Source organism: Antrostomus carolinensis, unplaced genomic scaffold (assembly GCF_000700745.2).
Source record: "Antrostomus carolinensis isolate BGI_N321 unplaced genomic scaffold, ASM70074v2 scaffold3171, whole genome shotgun sequence".
Lineage (NCBI taxonomy): Eukaryota > Metazoa > Chordata > Aves > Caprimulgiformes > Caprimulgidae > Antrostomus > Antrostomus carolinensis.
The window spans coordinates 15,090-39,809 of record NW_010296138.1 but is presented as its reverse complement, the minus strand read 5'-3'; the positions used below and the strand labels follow the sequence as shown (position 1 = coordinate 39,809).

General features: G+C 39.0%; 1 protein-coding gene across 1 annotated transcript in view; it reads left to right on the top strand.

The window, feature by feature from the left end:
• Positions 1-23,019, top strand: part of DKK2 (dickkopf Wnt signaling pathway inhibitor 2) — a 42,606-nt gene extending 19,587 nt beyond the window's left edge. The window contains exons 2-4 of the mRNA XM_010178168.1: positions 21,329-21,479; positions 22,111-22,260; positions 22,769-23,019. Coding sequence (XP_010176470.1) covers positions 21,329-21,479; positions 22,111-22,260; positions 22,769-23,019 — 552 coding nt within the window. The remainder of the gene's footprint in view (positions 1-21,328; positions 21,480-22,110; positions 22,261-22,768) is intronic.
• Positions 23,020-24,720: the final 1,701 nt, after the last annotated feature.

Below are 24,720 nucleotides of genomic sequence, written 5' to 3'. Positions count from 1 at the left end.
TTCTGATATTTTATTGTTCAGTTTAGTAAACTCTTGAGTGTATAGAAATCTAATTCCCAGGACTCTGAATTAGACTGAAACTCAATTCATCTGACAGACTTTTGAAACTGGGGTTGTAATTCCCAGTTCATTTAGATACTTAATGATCATTTAACCTCCTGTCTGTATTTGTACTTGCTGACTCGTTGTTTTTCATAGGCAGTAGAAGTCCATCAGCCTTCAGATCAGAAGCATGTGGTGCCCCTCCAGCAGACAAACATTTCCCAACAAAATTTTGAAGAGAATAAAAATCTAAATAAATAACCCTGAAGGTTGAAAAGAGCCTATTCACCAAACATTGGTAAAGTAATTCCACAGGAAAAATAAATGTTCAGCAAAGTGATCTTTCATTTGAAAATTGGATCCAGATTTTACAAACTGAGAAGGGTGAACAACTGTGTCATATGTAGGGCAATGCAGTTTGTCTACAAAGTGTGTTGCCACAAGGTACTAATGTTCTGCTTATGGAGAAGTGCAGTCTGGGTAAAAAGTAAACAGGTTTTTTTATCAGCCAACTGTTGAAATCACAGTACCATGAACACTGTCCCTCATTTAATAAATACAATTCATGTATATGTACTGTCTCCCAGCTAGTTCAGAATGATACAATTCAGGACGGATTCATCTAGCAATACATCATTTTGAAAATGAAGCTTTCTGTTCTTTGAAGAAAGATGGTAAAATCATTGTCTGGAAGGCAACAAAAAACAGAGCAGAAAATTAGACACTTGGGAAAAATACGCATTCAGTCCCCGGTTTATCTTTTGTTCTAACATGGGTGTTTCCGGGTTAAGTTCATCATTATTGCCTTCATATCCTCCTTTCATGAGGAAAAGAATTAACTTCTGCCATGGAGCAAAGTGTCGTAGAAGTATTGTGTTATCCAAGCACGGAGGAAAGGAGTTGTAGGGACTAAATGGCCAGTTATCCTACTGAAATGCACTATTATAACTCTGCTGCCTCTTCAGTATTAGAAATCTGAGGTTCTTTTTCTGAAAAGAAAAATCATGAGTCACAGTGGTTTTTTCTACCCGTGCAAGTCCTTGGAACTCAAAGGAAATTTCAGCAATACAATACTTGTAAATCTGTGATATTTGTAGGAGCTAAATCCAAAATCTTCTTGCTCCAGGCCAAGATGAATTTGTGCTGCAGTTGGTTGGGCAAGTGATCAGTCAGGCTGTAGAAAAATATTTTCAGAAGGTAACTAAAGCATTTCTACCTTTAAAATCCTTTCAGGATTTTAGCAAGGACATAATTTTAGGGATGGTATAGAACATCTCTGGCTTCCTCACTGTAATAACCTATCATAATTTGGACCTGTATATTATTTTTTACATTATAACTGATGTATTTCTGTACTCCTATGCATATATATGCTAAGACTATTTATGGTATGTGGATTAAGCAGGAAACTTATAATTTATTTTTTTGTTTTTACCAATACTGTGATGTTATTAGAACTGCTTTTGTAATCTCCAGTACCACGAGAAGGAAAAATGTCATAAAATGTCACATTTTCTTGAGTAGATTTGATAAAGACACAAAACCTTCAGATCTTGTTAGGGGGAAACCCTTCTAGAAATAAGATATCTTCAAAATTAAATTATTAATTATTCTAAATTTCATTATTCAGTCTTATTCACTGCTTAAAGAATAGCAAATTTCCTTTTCTAAATATCTTTTGAAGATAAGCTTGGAATTAAAGTAAAATTACTGTGAAACAGGTTTCTTTTAAAAGGCATAGCGCACTTCCCTGTGTGTTGTTTTCCAAAGTTTAAATTTGATCAGTTCATGGACAGGATGAGGATGACTTTATTGACTGGAGAGGATGAGAACTTTCCTGGGATCAGGCTGTGCACTTTTTCTGGTGCACTGATCAGCAGTAACAATAATTCTGTGATTGTCTTTTGGTCAAGAATTTTGCTGGCGATGTACACACTAGAAGAATTTTCAGTTATTTAGCTGGATCCAGGCTAACAAGAGTTACTGTTACTGGGCTGGGCTCGTCTTACTTCTGTAATGTGAAGTTCCTTCTGTAGTATCTTCCAAGCAATGAGCAACTTTAATTTTCTTCTGTCGTAGCCCCAGGGCTTCAAGTGGAGAGACACTTAAATGGGACTCATTGGAGAACAGAGTATTCTCTCTGCATTAAGACTTTGAGGAAAACTAGAAGCAGTAAAAGAATTTCCTGAGCTCTGTTGAATCAGAATATGATTTCTATAGAATTTACAGCTCATCACACTGCCTCCTATTTTAGAGAAAAGCTAACACAGGTGAGACTGAAGATGGCTAAAATATATATACTCTGCCCCAAAAGTCTGTTGAACTTTGCCTAGCCTCAACTGATTTCAACTTGCAAGGACTGCTTTGACTTTGACTAAGAGCTCCCGAAAGAAATAACCACAGTAATAATTAAGGTAACATTAATCTCATATAGCGATGCAAGAAATCTGAAATGTGAAGTAGAATCTAACCAGTTGGTACAACTTGACATATTCCTGTGGAAATTGGTGGGAGACTGCCAATTTCCACTAACAGAAAATGTGGCCCTGCAAATAACTTTAACCTTCTTTTAATTCCTATTGTTCCTGAACCACAATGCCAGAAAACCAACGTGGATTAATTATTTCCTCATGTAAGTGTGTATCTTGGCATATCTGATGCAGAACAGTAGTTAGGGATACCAGCCAGCCTTCCATGTCTAGTTTTGTAAAATTGCATGTCAGTTGAAATTGCCATGCAAATATATGTTGTCTTTGTCCTACTCCTCAGCTTTGGAGCCAGATTCTGAAACATGGCTATAATAGTGGTTTGCTTGGATAGATCCATTAGCTGGTATTGTTTCAGTCATGTTCATCATGAGAACGCATTGGGAAACACAGTTATCGGTTATACAGAATCATTTCTAAACATCTTCCTACTTGGTAAGGTAAGGATGGGATTGATAAAACAAAGAAATGTCCATTTGGCATGTGGTGGTGTAACTCACTGGGTAAAACTATTTGTGCAGTGTGACATCAGTAAGTTTTCAAACTACATCAAGGAGATATTTATTGGCACTGCTGTTTTTGTGGCACTGAGAAAAGAATAAATAAGTGTAAAGAAACAGCTTTTTAAAGTTCTTATAGGAGAATTTAAATCCCATATTTTCCAACAACATGAATGCGGCTGCATTTGAACGCTAAACCAGAAAGGTTTATAGTGCATATGGTACCTATTTGAATTTTTTAAATGTCTAATTTCTGCTGTGGAAATGGAGGCCAGCTTGAGTTATTTATTGTGGGATGCAGAAGGAAATCATGACCCTTTGCAGGGACACGTTAGAATCCCTGCGCCATTCAGCCAGTTTTCTCCTGTCACACCTACTTAAATTTTCAAAAAGACGCTTTAATGTATTGAGTGTGCTCTGGATCATGCTAGTTTCTGAGCGCTTATGACAGCTTTCAGAGATTGCTGGTGGCTCCCAGTAGATTGTAATTCTAGAAACAGGAGCCTGATGCTAAGCATCACCACCTGTTCTCCATTATTTTCCTTCAGAATAAAACAATGTAAGGATAAAATTACATACTAATGGAACCCATTTTCACTAAATAGGTACATTTGGTCACATGTAATTTGGTGGCCCATAAAAGAAAAAAAGAAAATAGTGCGCTGTTTTCAAAAGGGAGACACAAATAAAACTTAAATGAAGAGTTTCCTAACTACGTTAACTAAGCCAAATTCTTACATGGCAGGTATACCAATATGCAGCATGTAAGTACATACAGATCCCTTGTTGGAATAGCTGTGTTTTCAATTTGATTTGTTGACGTATCCTAAAAGACTTTGGACCTCATTCAGCTCTTTGTAAATCCACTGCAGAGCTAGATTTGAACCCTTCTGGCATTTACACTGGAATTCCTATTTCTAATTTGCTTAGAATAATGCAGGTCTTGTCTGTAACTGAGGTTCCTCTGATGCCTCTCAGTAGGAAAAAAAATATATATATATATAATATTGTTATAACAATGCTTGCAAATGGTGTAGTTGTATGTTATATTCTGTAATAATTTGCCACATGCCAGCATGGTCCCATGTTGTATCACTGTTATGCATTCATGTGACAAACATCTAGATAACTGAAGGAATTTTAAAAATTGAATCATAAATGCACCTCTGTATAGGTTTTAGCATGTGCATGTGGTATAGGTAGGCAGTATATTTTTCAAACCTGAAAGCATACGTGTGTCTCCTTCTCTTTAAATCCTGAACATGATAGAATTAATCTAGAATCTGTAATAGCCTGACTCTGAGAGTCCACATCAGACTGTTGGTAGACTTTCAGTTGTACCACTTCTTGCAAACTCTTTGGTGAAAAGTGGTGGGGTTTTTTGAAATAACATTTGTTTTCTGAAGTGCATTAGTTCCTGAATTTTGAAAATGAGATTCAGCAGTTAACTGCAAGGCAGCAAAGGAACTTTACCCACATCTGCACACTTTCGGGGGGATGAGGTGTTACTAGCTGTGTTTGTTTGCTGCATGCACACTCAAAAGGTGCCATCTGCCAGTGCCAGCCCCATGCCTGTAACCTTGTGCCCTGGCACCCTGCTCTGGAGCAGCTCCAGAGCTCTCTTGGTGGCAGGCACCCTGCTGGGAGACAAGGATAGGTTTAACTCCTCCAAACAAAGGTAAAAGTTTTACCAGTCATTTTAGGCCTCTTTTTTTTGGACAAAACTTAGGCAGAATCTGGAGAACTAAAAAGTTTGTAGTCCAGACTTCCTGTGTGATCCATGGGAAAGCATCCAGCAAGAACCTGCTGAGGAGCAACACTGTGCATTGAAGTTAGGGCTGACAGTAGATAGAGATCTGTCACGCTTCTCAGCTGGGGCTTAACTAGAGTTAAGTTAGAGTTACTCTAGTCATTTTCTAGAGTAGGTTTGATGGCTGTATGGAGAAGCCTAAAAGTAAGAGCTGTCTTAGCCATAATTACCAATGGAGAAAGGCTTAGGATCAAAAAGTAATCTGGTTTATTCTCTCAGATGTGTTCGTTCTGTAGTATTGAACTGGAGTCTTAACTCTGAAATTGGAACAGGTTTTTCTCAGAGGAAGCAGAAAAAGTAGATTTATGGAGTGCTTTACAGCTGCTTTTTCTGAATGCAGTAATGGTTTTTAAAAGTATTTTTAGATTTGCAAATGTGTCTAATGACTTAAATATTTATAGACTTAGTGTACAAAAGTAGATTATTTAAGCTTTGAAAGAGTTCAGTTTCAAATGTCAAAACACAAAATGGTGTTTTGAGGACACTGTCAGACCATGACATTACTTTGTGCATAGGTGAGTGGATGTGGTATTTCAGAAAAATTGACAGATATAGTCTTAGCTTTTCTGTGAACAAACCAAATAATTTGTATGCCTTTTTTCAAGAGTTTGCCCAAGTTGCTCTAAAATACCTTAAAGTTAATGTGTCCAACTAACACAATTTACCTTTCATATTTTTATGCTGTTATGTATTGATGACCTGCTCTTCAAATCTTTACTCGTGCTAAGTCTTTAATGAGTAAATCATTGGTGAAGCCCAACAAAACCATGGGATAATATATCTCTTGCATTAGGGAGAGATTGCAAGATCATGCCTTTTTAGCCTTTTGATTTCCTAAATAAATTGAAAGCTTTGTCCTGATTTTGGCTGGGAAAGCCCCTTTGTTGGCCAGCCACAAATTTTTCCATTCATTTGCATCATTTTTTTTTTTTTTCTCACACAGCAGATAACAGCAGTGCTGGATTGAACATCTAAAAGACAGCACTCTGGCAGAGCAGCAGCCTGCACCCGAGCACTGAGCACTGTACAAATAACTTCGCTGTTATTCATGTTACTTGCTAATGAAAACAATGATCTGGGAGAGTCATGAACAGAGTTCTGCCTAATGGAGTCTCATTAAAACAACAGTTTGCTGCTTTTCTTTTGAACTTTTCAAAAGTCTTTCTTGAGTTACACCTGATAGGTATGATAAGGTTACTACTGCACGTTCCTCAGCAAATCTGTAACACGCGAGCATTTTTCCATTCAGATGCATGTGTGTGTGTGTATTCACATAAAAGACGGGCCTAAGACAGACTCTCATTTCCAAACCAGATGTACTTTGACTTGAAGACTTTAAAATAATTAACATTAATTTTTTGGTATATGGTAAACCACTGAATTACCCATGAGTAGAAAGAAGCTGACACTGAAAAGATATGAGGGAAGAAGGTCAGGAAAAGCTTGTATAAATAGCTAGAAGAGGTGCTGGGGATGATCCAGGCATTTGTATTTTGCTCCTAGCACACAGTCCCTACTGGCCATCACTCCACAAACAGCTGGGTTTTCTTGGTGTGACGGATTGTTGCACTGTTGCTAATGGTGATATTTGTCAGTGCCTTTGATTTCCCTTCACTGAGTTTTATAACGAGGACTTAAAAATACAGGAGAGAAATGCAAGGTCAATGATTGCCAAGGTGTGTGTGTAGACAGACTTTGTCCTCTGTTTAAAGAAAAATGAGTTAACCACATCAGCATGTGCTTCTTCCTTTATTTTTCCAAAACTCATGGTCAAGCATGGAAAATGTTGTTAATACAAGACAAGGAAAAATGAGAAAAGATTTGGAGAGGGATGTTTTGGGGCAGAGTGATTACTTTATCTCAGTATGTTCTAGAAAAATGTCAAAATAGCAATGTTAAAGTGGAATATTAAAGTAATATTCCAAAGTATACAGAGGCCTAACTGATGAGCAGTACTTGTATGAGCTTACTGAGGGACTTCTCTCCATATCTACACTGATGTTAGTGATCCCAATATTCTTTTACACATTCAGCCTCTAGGCTTCAGCATGATTGCATTGGTTTAATCAAGGGAAAAAAATCTCTTCTGTTGAATAAACCTGAATAAAGGTACTTAAATTAGATTACATCTTTGTAAGTACACTATGTGTTATCTAAAACTTAAGCTAAATATTTAAAGTAATTCATAGACCCTATTGTTGCAGTTCAAGATAGTCTGATACCTTCAAACCAAGAATTTCAACTGATCATTTTAATTATACTGATGAAAATGTATGTTTTTCTTTTATTGACCTTTGTCTCTCTTATCTCTCTACAGTATATATCCTAATCGTTAACCCTTTAAGGTAGAGCACCGTCTTGCATTTAGGCTAAGTTCTGAAGTGTCATGTTTAAATTAGGTTCTGTTGATTAAAATGAGAACACTGAAGCAAAGGGACCACGTACAGGTTTACCTGTGTTTGCTACACACCATGCCTATATATGTCCAAGAAAAATTAATTCATAGCCATATAACTCTAGCATGGTCTCAGAGAGTTCAGGCTTTGGAGCAGGCTTTACGGAGTGCTCAGAGCATCAACTTCCCACAGCCGGAACATGGACTCTCTAGGAGCTCTTCCTTCCCCTGCAGACAATCGAGGTGGAGAGAGTCATTCCTCCTTCCTTTAGCCTTTGCATCCACACTCAGCATGTGGAGCATTAGCACCTGTAAAATAGGCTGCAGTGGAAGCTGATCCATTTTATGCCACTGATACCAGGGAAAAAGTATAGCAATGAAAATGTCATTTCAGCCTTTCCAGGGACGGATGTTTGTACTCATACTCATCTGGACAGGGGTCAAAATACAAAGTCATAGCAGCAAAGCACTACAGAGGTCTTGTACTCTCTCCCTTTTCCCTTCCTATGCATGTAGGAAGGCTGGCAAGAGACTAGCTTAGGAAGTGATGGCAAAACCTGATGTTTAGTCCTTCTCCACTGTATTCTGCTGACCATTTTGCATGACTCTCAGGAAGCTAAATTCCTGAATTAATGAGACAGCAGGTAGCTGCAAGGCTGTGTCCCCCGGTGCCTCAGTTTTGAGAGATCTTCTTAGTAGGCAAAGTGCTGTTTGCTCCTATATGACCCTTTGAATTGGTTTCAAGGAAAATGCAGCAAATTTAGGAGACACTTTTTAACAGTGATACTTGTTACTTTATAGGCTGATTTTCCTACTTGGGAGAAACTTCTGAAGCCAGTGGGAATTAAGCCTGTTTTGGGACTGAGTGGTCTGTGGGAAAGGGTGCGTTTTTTGCTTTTTTTCTGTGTGTTTTCACAAAACACGCAAATGCTCAGGATATGCAAAGAGCTGCCTATTGTTTTTTTCAGCATTTTCAGCAGAGTAGGTGTGTGGCCACCACTGACAACGGTTGCAGGTGGAGATAAATCTCCAAGCCTGAGTGCTCTTCAGAGCACAGCGCTAAAGACATGATGCAAAGGGCACCTTGCCAGGGAAATGTCCTGTCTCACTTGTTTCAAGTGCAAAGTATTCTGTGCAGTCCTGTCTCCTGGAGAATTTGAAAAGCAAGAAAATTAAAAGGAATTGGTTGACTTAGGAAATACCCCTCTCATGACTGAGGAAAGCTGTCTAGTGTTACTTCATTACTTTTCTGTGATGAAGTACTTTTCATTCATGTCAGTCTAGTCTGCATTTCCACCTCCTTGCAATGTAATTAGGAAAATAATCTGTCACCTAAAAGATGAATCATGCAATAATTCCACTGCTGTTAGTTTAACTACCCAAGAATTAGTTATAAATATTTTTATCTGCTTAATTAAAACATCTCCCCCCCTCTCCTGGCCCCGGATTGGCATCCGAAGTACAGGAAAAACAATAAATCACATCTCCTTTGCATCTTCCAGCAAATGCTCTAGAAAAAAGGTAAGGAAGGAAATCTTCCTTTGCCGTAGTCATGGTCAATGATTGGTTTTAGTGTGGAGTTTAAAGAGAGCTCTGCGCTTATCCATGCTCTAAGAATTGTTCAGCAGTTGTTAAATAGGCTGAGTAAGTTAATCTGTAAAATATGCTCTAGGCAATCAATTTATTTATGTAAAATATGCTTCCATAGGTAGGACTAGAAAGTAGGACTACATTTTTTCATACTTGCCTGGTAAATATGACCCCCTTGACTTGTGTTTGTATCCTCATATAGAGGACATAATTGTTAAAGACACAGTTAGTTATATTTAGCACATCTGAAAGGAAGGGTACAAGTTCAGAAAAAGGAGAGAATCATACAGTTAAATGGATAAGAGTTGAAGAAAATGAATTGTGTATTGTTGACTTCTTATGTGGCCTTGGCATAGCCAAACCATTTAATCTCCACTACCTTGGGTCCATCTGTTAAAAAGAAAGAAGAAAAAAAAAAAAGGTGCACCAAACCAACCAACCAAAACCCTTAAATCTTTTCTGCCTTGTTTGATCTTGCTTATGTATCTATCTTGTAGACTATCTAGCAGTTAAAGAACTGAACAAGCAGGATTATAAGAAAGCCTAACACCTAGACACTGCCTCTGAGCATGGTTATAATGCACATTGGACCAACAAGAAGAGTTCAAATATGGGTTGACTATGCAAAAAATGCTTGCTAAGGAAGCCTGTAGTACCCTGGAGAATCCAACTCATGCAGAATAAAAGTTGTCAAGAAGGTGGTGCAATATTACCATGGTTCCTGTTTCCTTGGCTTTCCTAACAAGTATCAGATATAAACGGAAGTTTTCATTACAATAAAGTTGCATGAACCAAAAAGTAGTATCAGGTTGCTGCATCTGGCTTAGCTTTAGAAGTGGAAATATAGTAATGGGATAAACGAAAGGGCCACCCACTATAAAGTGTGGGTGACCCATATAAGGAAAAAAAAAATCTTTAATGGATATTTATTCCAAAGGCTGTTACAAAGAGACTACTCTCAGACTGATGTAGAGCCAAGCACAGAGGATTAAACTTTTTAATGACTTTTTGTTTATCAACATCCAAGACATCTAGGAACAAAGAAGAGATCCTGTAACTCCACATAAAGAATATGATTTTCAGACAAGAAGAAAATGCTTGGAAACATAAGTTCAGATGATACAGTTAAACGTAGCAGGGAAGAGAATAAATACAAGTCTCAGCAGCAGAACAACTTATTTTGAGGGTGGAGAACAGCTTTATAGTTAACTCATTGTTAAAGGCCAGAATCCTAGGTAACTGCATGCTGAAAATGACTAGAATAGGATGTCCATTTTAATTCAGAATTTGCATGGGATTATTCCTATTGGCCTTTTTTTTGGTTGGTTGATTGGGGTTTTTTTTGTTACCTTTATCAAGAAATGACTTTCTACTGTAGTTAGCAGACCTGAGTCTGGATTTTTTTTCTCTCTCTCTTTTTTCCTCTAATTTCTGTGACGTTAAGTGTTTTTTTCTATGAATTAGATATTTTTGGAAATCAGATGCTGCACTGAAGGAAGTCTTGCTTGAAAATGGAAAGGGGCCCATAAGATTGAGAAGAGGGTGTAGTCAGAGTTCGTCTGGAATGAAAGATGGTCCCTCAGTGGCTATTGCAGACTGAAACTAAGAGCAGTCCCTACTAACTCAGGGGTTGCAGACATAAATGTAGTCTGAAGCCACCCTGTTCTTACCTCCTGGGCTGCATGTGCTCAGTTTGCTCTTCTGGGAATTGGGGCCTTGGTTTGTTTGAATTAATAGTGAAGTCATTACACTATGTAAATACGTTAGAGTTCATCTGGTTTTACTCACAAGTTATTCTTGCCTTCCTGTGTTGTTCCTGTTTTCTTGTTTGTGCAAAATTAACCAGGAGCATTTTCAAAGAAAAAGGGAAAAAGGGTAAATAGTGTTGAAACCTTGATTGCTATGTTATTTACCACAGGCAGGAGTTGGGTAGGCAGCTCTAACTTAATCGTATAATAAGAGTACAATGATTTTTTTTAATGATGTTGTTAGGGGTCCTTTCCTTTTCTGCCATCTTTGGCCTCCTTTGAGTAAAGTGTGATAATTTGCCTTAATAGCCTAGTGTTATAATTTTTCCTTTTACTCTTCCTGAGGAGTCAGCTGAACAGCAATATGAGTGTAACCACTTCATAGAGGTTGCCTGTTCCCTCAGGGGTCTGTGACCAAGCACTTTCCCAGGACAGCTGCTCTTTTGCAGGTAGTCCCACTGCATGAGCACTGCTGGCTGCTTGTACAAGCATAACTGCTCCTAGAATGAGTCAGGATGAGGAGCTGCATTCTCATATTGTAATTCTTCCTGTTGTTCTGAAGGGGAAAGTCCCGTGTTGCATTATTGACTTGTCCTGTTTCTCAGTCTCACTCATGCAGACCAAATGTAAGAACTGAAGAAATATCATCCTTTTAAAATTGTTTTTTTCTTTCCCTGTCCTTAAAACTCATTAGCTTCTGTGGCTACATCTCTGAATGCTCTGTGGAGCATGAGACAGAAGAGTGGGAGCTGGTGCAGGTGCCCCGGCATTGTTTGTTTGTTCTGATATTAAAGCTGGGCTGGTTGATTTTGATGTTTGATTTAAATTTTCTGTAGGTGCTGTGGAGTTCAAAGGTCTTGGTCCCTCTCAGTTCCTCTTGCAGTGGATCAGTCACAGCCATCACACTGCAGAGGGGCTCATGTAGAGCAGAAAAAAAGAGGAGGTGTTTGAATATCAGATGACAGAGTTGGTTTCTGATGCATAGAGAAAGAACTGGGGATTGAAAGAGGCGTATGAGCCAGGTGTTCTCACATAAATGACCATCAGGGAGACAAACAATAATGCTGACATTCAGTAACAATGTTAGATTGCAGTCAGCAGTCTGCTGAGGTGGCGGCTGTGGTTCATACTTCTCAGACATACGGCATCTGGCTGTCTCTCTAGCTGACGCAAACTCATGTTTTCAGGGCTGTCCTTTTAAATACAAGGGCCAGAGAAACTGCATTTTGAAAACTAGTGTCTTAAATACTTTGTATTCTACAATGCAAAGCATATTCTGCAAGGAATACCTAAGAGTCATTTCCAAGGTGAGGATTGCAGACCCTGCACAAATGTTTATAACTGGAAGCATTCTCTCTCCAGGCACTGTAGCAGACAGGGATTTTTTTTTTCACTGACTTCAATAAGATAGGGTTTCCTCCCTTGCTTTTTCTAGATTTTCTGAATGTTTAAATGCAAAGGAAATTTACTTCCTTAGTAGCTATACTATAGAAGGAAAAGCTGTAATCTCATTTTTCTTGCTGTGAATACATGCTTGCAGAGACGGTTCCCAATAAAAGCTCTGCCTTGAAAGTGAATCGTGATTTGGGGATGTTCAGATCCAGGTGTTAGAACAGTAAGTTACTGCCAGTTCCCAGCAGTATTATTCTACTCCCAACCACAATATCTGAGTATCTACCTGTGGTTTAATGCTTGGTGCTTTGTGAGCCATAGGATCTGCTAGTTGTTTCCATCTGGATAGTATTCTTAGATTAATGAAAAACTCCATACATCTAGAGTTAATAGATCCAGAGGGAAAACTGTTTTTGGCAACCCACTGTTCATCCATTGCAGTAAACATGATCAAAAAGCCAGAAGATTCTTACTCTGGAACAGATGATATATAGCCAATTAGAGACAAAACTAAAAAGCTAAACCATCAGAAAAGGGATAGGGAAAAGGCAGAGATAAAAGGGCAAGAACAGTCTGCTGAAAAGCTTGGACATAGAACAAAGTGTGTGTTAGCAAACCTTTATTCTTCAAGCGGTATTTGGTGATCCTTTCGAAAATGACATAAAATCAAGACCTAGAGGCTTCCTGTCACATTGATTTAGTACTACATTGTTGACTTCAAAGACTACCTAACATTGTTGTGATGCTTTCTGTTGTAATGCTGCTGCTGATAGTTCATCAGAGAATATGAATCATACACATTGAGACAAAGTCTCAATTAAAATAAAATTTCCGAACAAATTGATTGTTGCCCAAACTTTTGAACCTTCTTTAATCAAGTCTTCTGTAAGGTGCCAGTTCTATGGAGCAGGAAGCTTCCTTCAAAATCAAGCAGTGTAGAAGGCTGTCTCCAAGATTTGGCAGTCTCCAAATCTTGAGAAGAAAGCACTGCTATGTAATCCCATAGTCACGATATGAGGTAGGGAGGGAAAACTTGAGCACCTGTGTATGCACATTGTCTGTGGGGCAGGAAACATAATGTGCTTCCTTTGACATGGCATGATTCAGCAGTGTGATGCCAATATGGATCTAAAGTTGATAATTTGCCTTAGAGGTGTGATAGAAGAGGAAGATCTATAGTGGTGCTGTCTTGGAAACTACAATGTATATGCTGTGTCCAGTTTTATGCTGTTCTGTGGTATAAACAATATATATCTGTGCATATTTTGGGCATAGTGTGCTGCCCTTGAAGTTATTTGGAAATATAACCCATTCCAGGTTTCATCTAGATGAGGAATTGAATGTGAATCTGGTTGAATGAACTTGTAAGGTGGATTACTATAAGTGCCTTAAACCTTTGAGTTTATACTTTCATAAGACATTTAAAATGCACTAAATTAAGGCCAATTTAATTCAGATAGTAGTATCTACTCAGGAATTTAATTGATCCACTTGCAGTCTTTCTGATTACCTTCTCTGTATGTCCTTCTGAAGCCAAGGACAGCACTACACAGACATTACCTCCTCCCAGTAGGACACAAAATGTAGGTAGTTCTGTAAGGAAAGGTGTTGAATCGTAAGCTGTTGAATAAGAGGTTCTGCTGTAGACCTAAAAGGCTCACTGAAATCCACCACATGGGCCAGGAAATCACAAAAGGGTCACAGTATGAGTGAGATTTCATACAGGAAAGTCTGGAAGTTTTCTGTCTGCACTGGAAGAAGCACCACTCACACTGGCTAGCTCTGCATGCAACAGGGCAACACAGCTCCCATGTTTATTTTAAGGTGTTTGACTCTCTTCTGCCAGGTGCAGCTACATGCTCCTCCTAAGCACAGCTTCCCACAGTACTGCCTACCGCTTACAGAACTGGAAGTTGTTTTCCATGACATTTTTGTTGGGACAAGGAAAGCCTCAGTCAGGACCCATGAGAGTCCTGCAGCCTTGTTGGTTCAGAGGGACCTCAGTGAGGTTTGTTTTTTGGTTGTTAAGATCTGAGTTTTCTTTGGCTGTAGCATATCATAAGAGCTGGACTACTGCAGATTTTAGAAATGTTCTTCCCCTGGTGGTCTAGCAGTAGATTGAGTATTGCTTTGAAACATGAATATTTATTGTCTTAGTAATGCAGGCTTCTGGGGCTATTAGCCACCCAGTTTGAAGGAATGATCTTTGGAGGCTGCAGTATATGTACCCGTGATGTAGCACTCTGTGAATCAGACCTCATGAACAGCACTGTCGTGTTAAGTTGAAGAGTTAAAAATAAGTTTTTGCTGGAAGAAAGTGCCTGTGCTTAATCTAGAGGTGGGAGATGGTGATTTTCTCTCTGGCTCTGGCAGAGAAATGGGTCAGAGATGTATTATTTTAACAACAAGGAGACTCGGTGAGAAAAATTGAATCATTAAACTTGTCATGGCAACTGAATGGAGTAAATATGTTTCAATGCAACTACTGCGAGTTTTGCTTTCAGCAGTGGTCTGTGCCACAGCAGTCACTGAAAGTTGAGAGTTTCTGGTGAGATCAGTCTGAGACAGGATCCATGTCTGGAGCTGTCTGAGAGCACAGCATGATTTCCTCCACGGGATAAATTAACCATGGCTTTCTGCTTGTGCACAGTGAGATCCCTCACTATCATCTATGCTTGTCTTGAGCTAAGAATAGAAAAAAGCAACATCAGCAGTGCTGTGGGAAAACTGCATTGCTCCAGATGGCTGCTGATAAACTCTTTTCTCATTTGGGATTAAAACCAAAATAGTAGTAAATGACAGTCATTTCCCATCTACATCTTAATGTCCATGTTTGCTTAGCAGCTAGGCTGAAGTTTGTCAGTAGGACATAGAATTGTCTGAATACACTTGAGAAGCTATCAGAAAGCACTGTAATTGCCTTGCAGGAAAAAAACAAAAACAAAACAAAACAAAAAACCCCAAAAAACCCAACAACAAAGCAAAACCCAGGAAGAGTAATGCGTTTGGTTTGTTCATTCGTTAAAAAGATTTGACTTGCCCCCCTTCCTCCCTCCATTTTGCTTTATCACATTTATATGGTTCTGCATGAAGGGCTCTTATTTCCATGGTTACAAAGTTTGTGTCCCGTGAGATTGTGTTAGGTCTTCTCCTTGTCTTCCATAGAGAGGAACTTCTTTCTGTCTCCAAAGAGACAAATCCCACATGTGACACATCTATTGAGCTCTACAGGCTTGCAACTGTCCCACCAATATTGATCTGCTAAAAGCCAAAACAAATTTGAGATCCCAACTCAGAATCAGGCCCTACAAAGGAGCCAAACAATGACTTTTATTCTTTGTAATTAGTTTTGACAGCAGGCTATGTGGTTAAAGCATATGTTTGCGTTTCCTAATTTATTGGCATGCTTTTACTTTAGATTAACTAACTCTTCAGAGAGAGAGAAAAGCAAAAGCAGACCTGGCACCCCTGTGGCTGTTTCATATGTCTGCTCTATGGGGACCAGGTCCTTGCTCAGAAAGATAGCTCTGTCCTGTCCAAAGCAGGACAGTAAGGAGAGGCTTTCATCATGATTGAACCAGTTGGTTGCTTCATCATGCCTGATGGCTGTGGAATATTAAGCAATATGTGCAGTCCTGAGACTAAAGGGCAAACAAGTTCTATTGTTCATCTCTTATGTGGAGGGTGGAAACTTTGTCCTCTTGCCTATAGTTCAGGTCAGTTTTAATCATCTAGTTAGCACAGTGGCTGTAGAGAGGTCAGCTTCCACCTCCTTTACAGTCATTATTTTAAAATTTATAAAGGTACAATTAATTGAAATAAATAAAATACCCTTTTTTTCCTTAAGTTACAAGTGAGTAATAGACTGAATTGCAGTACCAATTAATTTGTGCTAAGCTGTCTTGCAGACAGGATGTGTATATAACATATTATATAGGTGTGATATAAAAGAGAAATCTTTTGACAGCAGAAAAAGACACATCTGATGGATCTGGTATCATAACCTAGTGGCACGTGTATTTGTGTAGGGCATTAATAACTAGGGATTCTGTATGTACAAGACTGTGAGTAGTAGCCTAAATTTGATATCTAACTTACCTAGGAAGCAAGACCATTCCTGGGATAATCATAGAATGGTTTGGGTTGGAAGGAACCTTTAAAGGTCATCTAGTCCAATCCCCCACAGTAATCAGGGGCACCTTCAACTTGATCAGGTTGCTCAGAGCTCCATCCAATGTGACCTTGAATGTTTCCAGGCATGGGGCATCTACTACCTCTTTGGGCAACCTGGTCTATAACGTATGTGTCCTTTTTCTTGAGACACTTGTCTCACCTTTACAGTAGCTACTGCCTCTTTGCGAGGTGATCGTGTGATGAAGGATTGACCTGGTAGCTCTACAGTGCTCTTACTTCCCAACTATACAACTGCCTGTGGCTTTTCTCCCGTTCTTCAGCTCAGTCCCCAGTACCATGACAAGATGATTGTATGAGACAGAAGCTGTCTGAGTGTCCAGTACAGTAACCACAGTAATATTGTCATTTACGGGGTACATGAGACTTAGTTCTCTTCTTGAGCGCTGCTCAGCATCCACAGTAAAAGGGTAATGAGTAACCTTCATAATGTTTTTTCTGCTGGGAGTGGTAGTAGCCATGATATCCTGCCAGGACTGACTCTGCACTTGGACTTTATGATGTGTTTAAAAAATAAAAAGTTAACTGCTTCTGGGGGACTCACTACTGATATCTGTTCCACCAAATCACTTGTTTAGGCACAGCTCCTCTCATCATTGAAAGTGGGTCTGAAGCCAGCAGTGTGTAGGATGGCTTGCGCTGGATAAGTGATGACACAGCCTAGGTAAAAATGCCAGTGGCTTTTCCTGCCTTTCTCTGACATAGTTAGCTAGTACAGCATGGAGTACCTTCAACATAAAAACAAATGAGACATCATAATATGAACAAATGAGAGCCTGGTGGGACAGGCTGGGAATATCGTCTTCAAACATTTGCTGGAGGCCATGCTGAAATTCAAGCCCTTATCTCCCAAAGCTCAATAAAGTGTGTCTACCATCACTTTACTCACTCGCCCTTCAGCACATTACGGCGTCTGTCTTACTCTCCCCCAGAGTGCTTCTCCATTATATTTTATAGTGCCAGACAGAGAGACTCAGACTGACTGAGTCTATAGCACAACAGTCCCACCACTTAGTAATGCTCCAGCTTGTGGTGAAACTCTGTGCTTCAGGATGACCATGTAAAATATGTAAGACAGTGTCTCCAGCAAAATCATAAAGAAAACCTCATTTCACCAAGAAAAGTTGCTAGGTTAGACGTCCTCTGCTAAATGGGGAAGACAAAGGTAGAAATAAACCTCACTCCTGAGTGCTCCTTAAATCAAGGAAATGGCATTAGCCACTTAGTCACAAAAGTTAGATAGTCAGTCCCTTCCTCAGCCTCACTGTGAAGTTAATATAAAGGAAGAACCTCAATAGTACTCCTGGAAGAACTTGTTTGACTATAAGCCCCCCCAACTTTTCTGTCATCTGCATAATTTTCCTTGAGTATTTCTGTCATGTGCTCTTGGCATTTGAATATAAAGTAAGGAAGGACAGGAATGGAGATTCATATTCTCTCTCTCAAAAAGAAAAGTTTAGCATTTACATGTTGCTATGACCTGGCTGGAAAAGGTTAGTCTTGGTGGACTGATACAAGGGACATCCTGGCACAGTATGAGCAGCACCTGTTTAAATATCTAGCCTGAATCCTGCAACACTGCAAAAAATCCAGTACATCTTTGCTGTACCTTTTTGGACCCACATTCAACACGATCTTTTATACAAGGATAAAAAAGTAATTGGAATGACTGAGGAGAAAACATCTCAGCAAGCAATGCTCTTAATCAGACAACACATTCTGAAAATGGAACTCATTATCACAGGCAAATCTAGTTTATGTCATGCTATGGGTGACTTGATCGCCTGTAATCTGGGCTAAAAAAATTAAATAAGATTGTTTAAATGCAGCTTCAGGGAGAGCTACATATTTTATCTTGGTTTCATCTGGTTTCCCATAATATCAAAGCTGTGTTTAGTGGATAGAGATTTACGACCAGAAAATGATATGTATCGCTGAAGAATGTGAAGGGATGATGTGCCTTGTAGAATTAGTTTTCATTGCTGGGGAAGCAGAGCTGGTTTACAGCTTGCTTTTTCCCTCTCCATCTGGGACTAATTTGTGTCTTTGCGTTGTATATAGGAAATGTTCTATGCAATTCTCTAAACGTAAAGACTATGTTTCAGGCACTGCGGTATAGGAGATTTTGAAAACCTTGACTCATGCATAGACAATTGTTAGCATGTACATTTTTACAAGTATGTTTTCTTTATCCTGTATTTTTAAAAATATATACATATTTAAACTTGCATAGATTGGCTCAGCTACTGCCAAAAATTGGACATTTATGAACACATTTCTCCCGTTAGCCAAGGCTAAGTACACACTATATTATTTTGTTTTATTTTTGTGTTTTAACACTGAATGCTCTGCAGCAATAGAAATTACTTTTCTGGGAGCAGGAGTTATTCCAATGACTGTCTAGTGACTAGGAGACAGACACAAGGCTATGTAGGCATTTTTGTTTCAAGCTACCTATGATTGATAGCTAGGATATCAAATGTATGGTGGTTTTGGAAGAAAGACCAAGACAACTGATGGCATTAGGTATTTGCAAAAGGGTTTTTCATATAGCTGTCTGGCAGCTCATCTTTTGGGGTTTTGAAGGGACTTGCCAGTTGTTGTCTGAGCTTCATGTAATACAAAACAATTTTTTGTTGTGTTGTAGTCATTTGCCTTAGGTAGGTGAATGTTTTGGACTATTTTTTTTAATGTCAAAAGTGTCATCTTTATTTAGGATGGGGCTCTAGAGTGGGACTGAAGGCTGAGTTACATCATTTTCCTTGGCAATTTTTAATGCTAAAATTGTCTTTTGTTACTGTTACCATTCTTAAAGACAGAGCTGAGAGTTGGAAATTAGAGGCATATCTTAAAATATCTTTTACATGTCACTCAGCCTAAAAGCCCAAAGTAAAACAGACGCTAGATATGGTATGTGAGAGCATTCATTAGCACCATTCAGGATTAGGGAACTCTTTTTTTCAAAAGCTATTTAAGGAACCAAAAGAAAACTGCAAGTAGGCTTCTTGCTGACAAGTTGCAGGTGTATACCACATGCCCATATTGGAAAAAAGATGCAGTTATGAAGGTCTTGATGACAGACAAGGGTCTAAAATGCCTTCATCTCCAGGTTTTAGCTAGTTCATCTGTTTTTTATTTGCATTTCCCCCAGCTAGCAGTGGTAGTATTTTCCAAACTCAGTATAACCATACACACTTCTATGTAAAACCACTTTTCTGCATTGTAAGATCCTTAGTTTAGAAAGGTCTCATTTAAGTCAGAAAAGCCTTACTTTTATGGTAACTATATCATAAATTGTAAGTCAGTGTTAATGATTTATTACTGGATAAATGGGGTAAAGGAATGATGAAACTGAGGGGAGAGCACTTCAGTTCCACTTTGCTAGAATAGGTAAACTCCACTTATACTTTCCAAGTACCAAACAGCTGAAAGCTTGCGTTTGTCGCTTACTGCTACTCCTAGCTAAAAGATCTGGCTTTCTTTGATGTTCATCCTCTTGAACTCAAGAGGAAATGTTTATTCTTAAGGGAGAAAGACTTACACATACACCAGGTTACTCCAAACACCTGCACTCTGGAATCGTTCTTCAAAGACACGTATTCAGAGGGTAGACGTAATGAGGCAGCAGCACTTGGGAAATATCCAGACAGCACTTTTGGTACCGTAAAGTAAATTTGGACAAAGAAAACAACTAATGGTATGGGAAATGGCATGGTTCCCTCTGTCACGAATGACAGTAGAGAAACTTGCTTGGTTTTATTATCAGACCTCTTCTTTCTTCTGTGATTCTGAACAGAATGACACAAAGACAGAGAAACAAGTAGTTCTCCATCTAAAAGAACAATTTTCAGAGCAACTTCTCAACAACCTCCAAGTTTTTACTTTCTGAGAACAATATAATCAAGCCTTGATTTAAAATGTTATTAGAAAACTAAACAGCCTCCATTGAAAATTATTCAGTTGAGCTTTTTGTTTGTGGTGACTAATTAATCACAAAAGTAATTTTAAAAACAGTAAAATCAATACTTCCATTTATTTAAAATACTGGAGAAAATTAGTTCAGAAAGTATAAACGACATTTTCCAGAAAGTGCCCAAAACTGATTCTCATCTTTTTATCTAAACAAGTTCCCCAAGTATAATTTTGAGGAATGAAAAAATCTATGATTAATTTAACAGGCAGTAAAAATAGATGCAGATAGAGAGCATAGTTGTAGCTACGTGTGAGTCAGCAGAAAGGATCCTGGAATGTTAATCTGTGTTGTTATGTTTCCCTAAAGCATCATGGCTTTTCCTCTTGTAGGAATAAAATTCTCTTTCTATGTCTTCATGGGAGAATACAGTGCTTTCACACCCTTTATTAATAAGTCAGTTTTCTCATAAGTTAGTGCTGGTTTTGATGACTACAGGATAATTGTATATGTGTGTCTGTGCTTGCAGGGAATTATATGTGAAAGACTATGCTCTAGAATATAGTCCATGCTGCATACCATACCATATTGTTTAGCTGGTGGCAAGTTTAAGGAGTATACTAAGCCCATAAGTGAAGTATAGTTTATCAAAGTCAAATGCTGACCAGTGATGTCTGTTCACTGCCAAGGAGTCCAACTGGTGTGGGCCAGTGGGGAGCAGTGCAATTGCAATGGTACCAATGTGGTGTAGATGTTACAGACTTACCATCTGTCAGCATGTTTGACAACTACCAAAGGAAAATTACTCCTTGAAGTTTAAATTAAAATGTTACCTATTGCAGGGTGTACTTCAGGATTTTTACTGACTGAGGGGAGTTTTATGGCTCTGTTTATTCTTCACTGTGGAATTTTAAGTTCCTCTCTATGAATCAGAGGCCTGAACTCACAAAAATTACTTCTCTTGTGCCAACTTATGTTTGAGGCAAGAAAAGATGAAACCACAGGGATCTGGTTGTATCTCCCTGATTCTTTAAGCAGATATATCTTCAGCAGCAGCATGAGCTTAATGGTTGCTATATGGCTGCAGTGAAGCATCCCTACCTGCATCTCCTGCTCTCAGTGAATGGTAGTTCTTTGACAGTTTCAAAGAAACTGTCCGTTTCTTTGTTTGGGCATTTCAGTGGTGTTTTCTTTTTATAAATGGGCTGCATACATACCTTGTACAAAGCAGTGCTTCACTGGAAGCCCTTCTTTTACCCACCAGGCCTATCCTTGTACCAATGATAAGGAATGCGAAGTTGGGCGGTACTGTCACAGTCCTCATCAAGCAATGTCTGCATGCATGATGTGCCGGAGGAAGAAGAAACGTTGCCACAGAGACGGCATGTGTTGCCCTGGGAATCGCTGCAACAATGGTATGTCAGTCATTTCTTGGTTTTCCTCCCTAAGATCAGCATTTTGATAGCATCTATTTCTCTGATTGCTCCCAGCAACAGTATTTTTTTTTTTTTTCTGGGTGACTGTGCTTCTATTTCTAAACCAACTTCATTTTCTACTTTGTTCCTCTCCACTTAATTTTCTTTAATAGTATTTCTATGTTTAAGGCTTGTATACTACTAGACTTTTTCCCATTTTGGGGTGGGGAAACCCAAGAATGCTGCTGACTGAAATTGCAGAACTATATTCAATGTGTCTTGATTTGCTGGAAGACTGCACAGAACCCATATCTTTAAGGAAGCAAAAAAGACTTAATTAAACCTTGATCTACTCTCCCTGGGACAGTTATAGCCATACTGTTTGCATTCCCATCCTCTCCTCTGGAGACTGGAGAGAGATGTTGAGGAGGCAGTCTCCAGGTAACAGCATGACTGTCCAAGAGTGAGTGAAGCAGAGCTGCAGGATCAGGGAGAGGTGTGATTAGAGCTGAGTGTCACTGTGGCCAAGCCCCAGCACTTTTGTGGTCCTAGTCCTGATCCTGGTCTGTGTATGTCTCTCAGCTGTTTTTCCTCTTGTTCAGATCTTTGACTGATTATCTTTTCCATGCAGGTATTTGCATACCAGTAACTGAGAGCATCCTTACACCTCACATCCCTGCCCTAGAAGGGCCACGCAACAAGAAGAATGGTCATTATGCTAGCAAGGATTTGGGATGGCAAAACCTAGGGAGGCCACGCTCCAAGCTGTCACACTTAAAAGGTAAGATCACATTTGCACTACACTGCTTTGTTCCTCCATGTTATGAATCGTGTTATTGCTGTTAAGATACAACAATGCAAACCAGAAATAGGAAGTAATTTCAGAGGGAGTGAATGTCTACTGTGAGAATTCACAGCATGACTCAAAAAGTGATGTAAAATCAACCAAGAGTTCCTGTGATTGAAATAGCATCTGCTTTCTTCTCTGTATCAAAGGTGGACTGACAGTGCATTTTTTCAGTTGTGCAAGATTGCACACATTCTCCTCTTCTAACAGGCATGTAATTAAGCACTTGTAATTCTGCTTACAATCCTATAGCTGAATTTCTCTTTACTAAGTTTTATGGCATGTCTCATTAATTACTCCCTTGAACCTTCCTAATTCCTACCTTCCCTTGTGTTTACATGCTTCAAATAACCACCTTTTCCTGAGCTTAATTTGCATCAGTCTGCACTGAATCTGTACTTTCACATTACATGAGGTAAAATAGTTTGTTTGCTCTCTTTAGGACACGAAGGTGATCCCTGCCTACGGTCATCAGATTGTATTGAGGGACACTGCTGTGCTCGTCATTTCTGGACCAAAATTTGCAAACCTGTGTTGCATCAGGGGGAGGTATGCACCAAACAGCGCAAGAAAGGGTCCCATGGACTGGAGATTTTCCAACGATGTGACTGTGCCAAGGGGCTGTCCTGTAAAGTATGGAAAGATGCGACTTCCTCTTCTAAATCAAGACTTCACGTGTGCCAAAAAATCTGAATTAGGATTAGGAAGGTAGATAGTATTAAGGGACTGTGGCTTTATGTATTTAATACATTATGGCATGGTGGGAAATGAGGACTGTAACTGAAAGTGGAATGGCTAAAGTAACAGGGTAGGAGTAGAAGGCACACCAAATGCATTTCTTTTTGAGCTGATGGTACACACAAGTGCAGCTGGAATTCTACTTTGCAGCTCTTCTGTAAATAATTTCTAAAGTTTGTAGGAAATGCTAGTATGCAAACAAGTACAGTGGAAATTAATGTCACTTACCTTGCTGTGTTGTCCTGTGATACTTCCAAGGTTCAGTGTTAGGGCTATAGTGGGTTTCCAGCAGGGTAATGACTGCTAAATAATTAGTATACATTGTACTCCTATAGGAAACAGTGCATGCCAGGAAGACTCATCTGTCAACACATTATTGGTCACATTGCAGGTGTGAGAAATGGAAATAAACTTACTGTGAATGTCCACATGCCCTTGTCATTCAGGGCTGACACTTCAGCAAGGAAAGCACTCCTGCAGGACAAGAGTGCTATGTTTTGCAGGCCCTCATGAAAGAGGTGAAAACTTGCCATCTCACAGTTTCAAAAGAGCAGCAGTTTCTCTAAGAGATGGCATTTAGACAGGGTTTTGTTTCCTATACATAAGTAAATTTAGTGCTTTATGTAGTTCAGTGTCATAGTATGGCTCTTAATTGCTTGTATTTGCCTCAATTTACTGCTAGTATACATTGGGTTGAACAGATGAAGCAAATATGTGCATGCTGAATCCAGAATTATATACAGGCAGTTGCTCATTAGTCCTAAATATACTTTCCTTGCCTATGCATACTTGCATTATAGACATTTCCAAAAGAAACAGCAGAGTGTTGAGGTGCCTAACACAAAGAGATATGAAGTTGTGTCACTGTTGCTGTTACAACAGATTATGTAGACAGTTGTTGAGGTGTTCAGAGCACACTCCTACAAACTCAATTTTTTACATTTTATTAGTAGAAATGGGCTATTGATGGCACTCTGCAGAAGTATAATGGACTTGTTTCTTAGAGGCTGCAAAGAAAAAGGAGTTGGCTCTTGCAAGCACCTCCTCTCCTGCAGAAAAGGATGTAAGAAGAGGGTATGACTGCAAATGATTTGTTAACCATCATGCGATGTCACAGCATACCACCCTCCAGCATGTATTCAACCTGAACTTAATGTCCTCTCAGTCTGGACTGTTCTGCCAGGAATGATGGAAATACTTGGACTGTGGAAACAGCTGACAACTCTATATTGTTTGTGTACTGGTTAAAAAAAAAAGGACAGTCTCTATCTCTTGACTTGTCTTGCAGGTTTTTTCAAACTTTTTTCATTTTACTTATTTGCAAGTATTCCTTTGTATAGACATTGGTAAAGGGACTGATATTTCTTTAAAGAAGTCTGATTCTATAATTGACCTACTGTTAAGTTGTAGTTGCCCATTTATAATTACCCATTTTCATGTTTTGTAATATAAGGGACTTTTCTGTTCAATCAGTTCTGAAAAATGCAGGTGCACCAGTAGGTAGTTTAACTTTGAAGACCATGTCACCCATACCCAACACACATTTTTCCACTGACATGTCTCTGCCAATGGTTGTTTTAAAGCTACAGCTTAGCTACACCAGCTGACTCAGACTTCCTAATCAGAACACAGACCTCAGCTATGTTGCCTTTATCT